Consider the following 5,825-nt stretch of genomic DNA (forward strand, 5'->3'; position numbering starts at 1 on the left):
ATTTGGCTTCATTGCATGTGTTTCATGAGTCTGAAGGACTTTATAGATTGGTATAAGACATATGGGCTAATATCAGACTTATGGCCTTGGACTGGATGTGTTCTCATGTTCAAACATTCTCGTATATAAATCTCTTTCTTATACACATATGTGTGTCCATGGATTTGTTTCTCTAGTCTACCCGGACTAACACAATGAGTGTCTCTGGATTTGTTTCTCTACTCAACCTGGCCTAACACAGAGGGTCAGAAAAGCTAAATAGCTTGATTCAAATGACAGATACCAAGAAAGGGATGGCACAGAGATGTAAATCCCTACCTCACAGCCCATGCTTTTTGACCCTGTCCATGTATCCCAAGGTTTATTAGATGCTGTTGACCATTTGTATTCTCTGTGCATTTGATACTCCAACACGTACCTGGGGTTTTCATACCCCCAGCTGCAGTCCCCCTTAGTCCATGATGCATGCGTGTTGGGGACTCTGTTCCCCACTCCCTCACTCATCAGGGAGCAGTTTCTATGCTGCCTCCCAGACTGGTCAAGGCTCAGTCGCCCACAATGAGAGCAACACAACGACAGCTTTGACAGCTGTTTGAACAATACACTCTTTCAGCTTCCTTCCCTTGCCTGTCTCCCTTCCCCACTCCCCAACTTCGCTGGGTCCCTTTCAAATCCTGCCTCAGGACCCAGGGGAAAACCCAACCTCCTCCACGCAGGATGCTTTCCTCATCCGAGAAATAGAAGTTGGTTTGACACTTCGGAGGTTTTTAAAACCGGCTTAACGATGTGACTTTAAAGAAACCCTCTAGGCACCAAGAGAGCAGAGGTACCGCATCAGTGGCAGAGGTGGTGTGAGAATGGCAGCGGGGAGACTATGCTGTGCAGGGCCCCAGACGGGGGCTGGCTCCCTGTCCTAGCACTAAAGTCCTTTCACTGTTTGCCCAGCCCAGCTGTGCTTCCCTTCTTGCCAGGGCTGCTGGGAAACTCCGAGGACTGTTCCTGCAGGGTTGCATTTTCCCTTCTGAAGGTTCTCCCACTTCCTACTGGATTTTCAACTTTCTGAGCTCGCATTTAACTGGTCGTGGTGTTGGCTGCCCGAGAACTTGGTTGGCAGGTGGTTGGGCAAGTAAGTCAAGACTGTCACGGAGGGCCCTGAAGACAGATCTGGATTCAAACCCCAGCCTCGCCACTCATCTACAGTGAAGCCACTTGGGCAGCGGCATCCCAGCCACACCCACCCTTGGTCGGTCTGTAATGTGGATGGGAGGGTCTGCTTCCTAGGGAGGAGCTGCTAAGATAAAACCGGAGCTTCAAGGCCAGGGCCAGCCCTGCAGGGGACCGCAGTGTTCCAGGAGCAGGCACCTCGCTGCCCCATGCTCGCCATGAGTTAAAATACGCCAAGAAGCTACAGTGGGCCGGCCCCACATGCAGGTCTCCTGGTGGTGCTCAGCTACAGGGGTGCTGTGGGACTGCCGTGCCCTCTGCTGTGGATTTCTGAGCACAGCACGCTTCGTGAGTCCCCATCGCACCCCACACGCTGGTGGAAACGGAGCCGCAGAGACACAAACCGATACAGTGGCAAAGGCCCCAGGCCAGCCAGAGGTCCCCAGCCCCACCCGTGGCCCTGCGTCCAGCTCTTCCCAGAGAAATGAACTTATTTCAGTCTGTTCCTTACTGACCACAAAGACTCTGCTCTGTCCTCAGAAATATTTGGAAAGTTTTATTTAAATGTTTGGAGTTCCCTTTTAACCAACACCAAAAAGAGAATTTTTTTTTGTGGCCATTCCAAACAGGAGAGTCGCTTCAGGGAGGGGCTGGCTTGCTGCTGGGAGCCGGGAAGTGTCAGCCCGCCAGGCCTGCTCTCCCAGCTTGGCCACCCTGAGTTGGGGGCCAGTCCCAAGAATGACTTCCTGGGCACCTGAATGGCCTTGGAATGAGTTAGGGAGCAGACTTCTTCTTGCGAGAGGGATTTGGTCTCCCCTGTAGCAGGGCTGGGCTTGAAGGCAGTGACAGAAGCATAGTAGGACATTGGTGGCTTCCGGGGCCAGGGAGGAGGACAGCAGTGGGGGAGGAGGGTCAGATCTGGAATGTTCCATAGAGGCTCTAGGGCCTCCAGGTCTGGAGAAGTATGTTTGCTAGAAAAATAAGATGCTTTGAGAATTCTGCAGTCTGTACTTGCTGTCTGTATGCTCAAGAGCCACCCACCCTGTTGGCCGAGAGGTGATGGGGAGGGAGCAGAAGCCGGGCGGTGGGATGGGGAGCCAGGAGCGGTCCGGCCTGGTATTGCAGAGCCCGGCCAGGCGGTGGCAGGCTTTGGTTTCCTGGGTCCCCTCTGAGGCAGCTGTGGAGGCCACTCAAGCCTCCCCACCCCTGGAGGTGTGGGCTGCCAGCAGGAGGGCAGTGCAGGGAGAGGGAGGTGGCCATCTCTCATGACTGGTGTGTGCCCAGGCCTTGGGGCCTCAGAACAAGGTGCTCATGGGGAGCAGGGCCAGCAGGAGCAGCAGGGGCCCCGGCGAGGGGCCGCTCGCTGAGCTGTCCGGGGCACAGTGGTCGCGGTTGGCACCGATGCAGGCCGCGTAGGCCATCACGTGGGGGATGTAGTTCTGCTCGTGGACACCGTGGAGCAGGTGGGCCATGGGGCCCTTGGCGAAGACGGCCACGTCCTCCCCGCCGTGGGTCTCGTGACGCAGGGGCACGGCCGACTGGGCCTGATAGTTGTTGTGTGCTGTGGGCCAGAAGAAGCACTGACTGAGGGGTGCGAGGCCGGGGTGGGGGTGGGGGCTGGCACCGCTGTGTGCTCAGTTCCAGCCCCGTGCCCGCCATGCCTCTGTTTCATAGAACAGGAACGGAGGCTCATCGGCTTCGTTTTGTCCAAAGCCATGGGCTTTGAACCCGAGTGGGTTCTTAAGTCAGAAGCTTGCACTCACTCCGCACCACCACCCCCCAAAAAAAGAAGAGCCCCTTGGCTCTTTGGGTTCACAGAGAGCCAAGGCTTCTAAGGGACAGGTTGGCAGCTCCAATCGGCCCAGAAGAAAGGTTTGGATATACACTTGCCCAAGGTCAGTCCTTGCAGACCCTGTGGGGCATGGGGCTGTCTGCTCTGACACACATGGCATTGCCTCCGTGGTCTCTGGAGGTGGGCAGCTTGTTGGGACGGGCAGGCACAGGGTCACAGGAAGGATCGGGGTTTGCCTCTTACCGCGGCCTGGACCACTAGACCCCCAGGGTCTCAGAGCAGTGAGAACGCCTAAATATGCCCTTCTCTTAGCATATTAGGGCAAGGTCTTAGAATACTACGCAGCCAGGGAAGCCGGTAGAGCAACATCTAGGACCTCTGCATAGGTCAGGCGCCGAGCTAAGCTGTTCACGCCCGTCTCGGGCTCCAGACAACATGCGGAGGTGGAGTCCTTTTAAAGAAGAAACTGAGGCTGGGGAAGGTGGATGGTTTACACACCCAAAGTCACACAGCTGTTAACTTGTAGAGCCAGGATCTGATTCTGATGCTTCTGCTCTTCTGAGACTGCTGGCCTTGCCCCAAAGCCTGATCTCTGCTCCCAAGTGCCTCCCGGGGCCAACTGTGTCCCCTCCCAGCCCTGGCCTGGCAGCCTCACCGTAGTCCACCATGGAGACGTTCTCTCGCTCCCCGCCCACCACTTTGTAGCCAGGTCCGTTGCCATACAGGATGGAAGTGAAGGGCTTCTTGTCTGTGTCACTCAACATGGGAGCCAGACCTGCGTGACACGGAGTAGTCCTGGGGTCATGTGGGAGCACCAGGAGTCCACCCCTGGCCCAAACCACTTTGAAGCCTGATTTCTTTCTAACCAGCCATCCCCAGTCCTCTGAGCCTCCCTCCCTGCCCTCCGCCCTCCCTCCCTCCCTCCCAGCATCCTCTCTGGTTTTCTCTTTATGTGATCCTCATCTACCCCCTTCTTCTGTCCACTCTTTTTCATTCATCTTCCACGGAGCCTTCTACCTTCCCGCCCGTCCATCCATTCAACCCACTCAGCCTCTCATCTTCTGTCCTGCCACCAAGAGCCTTTCTTCCTGGCCCAGCGCCCACGGAATGTCCACCATGTGCCGGGCCCTGGGCTTGCTGGCTCTCCCCCCATGCTCCTGCTCCCAGGTGGGCACCCAGGAGACCGTGGGTGAGCCCGGTGCCCTCGCTAATGGAGGCCTACCTACCAAAGATGGAGTTGCCACGGGGGGTGTAGCCACCAAAGGTGAAGACATGGGAATGGTCAGCCGTGACCACAGTCAGCGTGTCCTCCAGAGAGGTCATGGTCCCTGCCAGCCCTATGGCCTGGTCCATCTCCACCGCCTCGTGCAGGGCCTGCTTGGCTTTGCCCTCATGATGTCCGTGGTCAATTCTGCCTCCTAGGGACATTAAGACAAAGCCTTCCAGTGAGGAGAGAGGTGGGGAAGATCCGTAGGTACCCCTACCCTTCATCCCTCTCCAGACCAAGTAGCCTTTCTTGGGGAGAGACAAGCAATCACCTTCATCAGTCACCTACTATGCTCCAGACACCACAGTCGGCATTTCCTGTCACCCTTGGACCTTTCCAGGTGTCCAGAGAACGAGGCTCTTGACCACAGTCACACATATGGAACGTGTCGAGCCACGATCTGAAGCAGACCCCCAGCACCCACCGAAAAGTGTGGGACTTTCCCCAGGCCCTTCTATCCTAGCTCTGCTTCTTCAGCTGCCTGAGGAGCTGTGGACAGTTTGAGGGCCACAGGGGAGGGGAATGGGCACGCCTGAGCACCTACTGTGTGCCAGGCATGCCACACAGATGTCTCCTTCACCACAGTCCTGGGCAGAGGTGGGTACCATCTGCCCCACAGAAAGAGGGAGCCACCAAGGCCCAGAGCCAGGAAGGGAGCTCATGTCCCGGGCGGGATTCGCTAGGGTTCGCGTCAGGGTGGGACGCGCCCAAGCTCCTGTTTTTCTACCTCTGCCATGAGTGCGCTCCTCCAAGCATGAAGACCAGGAGCTGCCCCCACAAAGGGCAGGGGAAGCCCTGGGGCAGCTTCTTTCTGCAGGCCAAGGCCTGCCCCGCTCCCTGGATGAGGGCAGGCCTGCTGGCTGGGTGCGCTCTGGGGGTGACGTGCTGTGTGTGTGGCCCTGGGTGGGGAGGCAGCCTGGGTGGATACTTCCAGCTCTGAGGGTCGTGGAGCCAGCTGCCTGGTGCCCTCTCCTCCCGCCAGCCTGGGCCTCCACCACTCTGGCCTGGCTGCCTGGCAGGGGGGGGTCTGTCCTCCCTTTGTTGTGGTTCCGAGCCCTTGGCCTGGAGGGCCCAGCCCTGGCCCTGCTTACAAAGACAGTCACTCCCCGGGGAGCCCAGGCCTCACCACAGCGGCTCCTGGCGTCAGAGGCCTGCTCAGGGCCAGGCTGAGATCGCTGAGCTCGAGTGGGAACCCCGGGGTTTGGCAAGAAAGCAACCAAGCCAGGCTGGCAGCCACAGGCCTCTGGAGGGTGGAGGGATGTGTGTGTGTGTGTGTGTGTGTGAGGTTGTATGTGCACATGCATGTGACTGTGTATGTTTACATATGGGTCCCATGAGGTGGCATCGGGAACCACGGAGGACAATGCTGTTAGAGTTGGGGAAGATAGATTTCAGACTCTTAGTCACATCCTCACAGTTCTTACTCTTATTAACTTAGCCTTTCTGAGGGTCTTGGGGGAAACATGTAGGTTGGTCTCTGCTAGGCCCGGTTCCCAGGCTCACAAGCCTCTGGGAGTGGGAGCCGTTGGTGTCTGCACTTCATAGAAATGGTCAGGTCCCGACCATGCAGCCAGTGACGAGACCCAGGACGAGACCCCACCT

At 57.4% G+C, this 5,825-nt stretch overlaps 1 protein-coding gene across 1 annotated transcript in view; it reads right to left on the bottom strand.

Moving 5' to 3' along the window:
• Positions 1–1,700: 1,700 nt before the first annotated feature.
• The window catches only part of ALPL (alkaline phosphatase, biomineralization associated), a 76,600-nt gene continuing 72,475 nt past the window's right edge, over positions 1,701–5,825 (bottom strand). The window contains exons 9-11 of the mRNA XM_045298939.1: positions 4,183–4,494; positions 3,612–3,731; positions 1,701–2,725 (exon numbers count right to left, since the gene is read on the bottom strand). Of these exons, the coding sequence (XP_045154874.1) occupies positions 2,460–2,725; positions 3,612–3,731; positions 4,183–4,494 (698 nt within the window). The 3' untranslated portion in view covers positions 1,701–2,459. The remainder of the gene's footprint in view (positions 2,726–3,611; positions 3,732–4,182; positions 4,495–5,825) is intronic.

This window comes from Echinops telfairi, unplaced genomic scaffold, assembly GCF_000313985.2.
Source record: "Echinops telfairi isolate 266 unplaced genomic scaffold, ASM31398v2 ScPeMD7_7457;HRSCAF=8495, whole genome shotgun sequence".
NCBI lineage: Eukaryota > Metazoa > Chordata > Mammalia > Afrosoricida > Tenrecidae > Echinops > Echinops telfairi.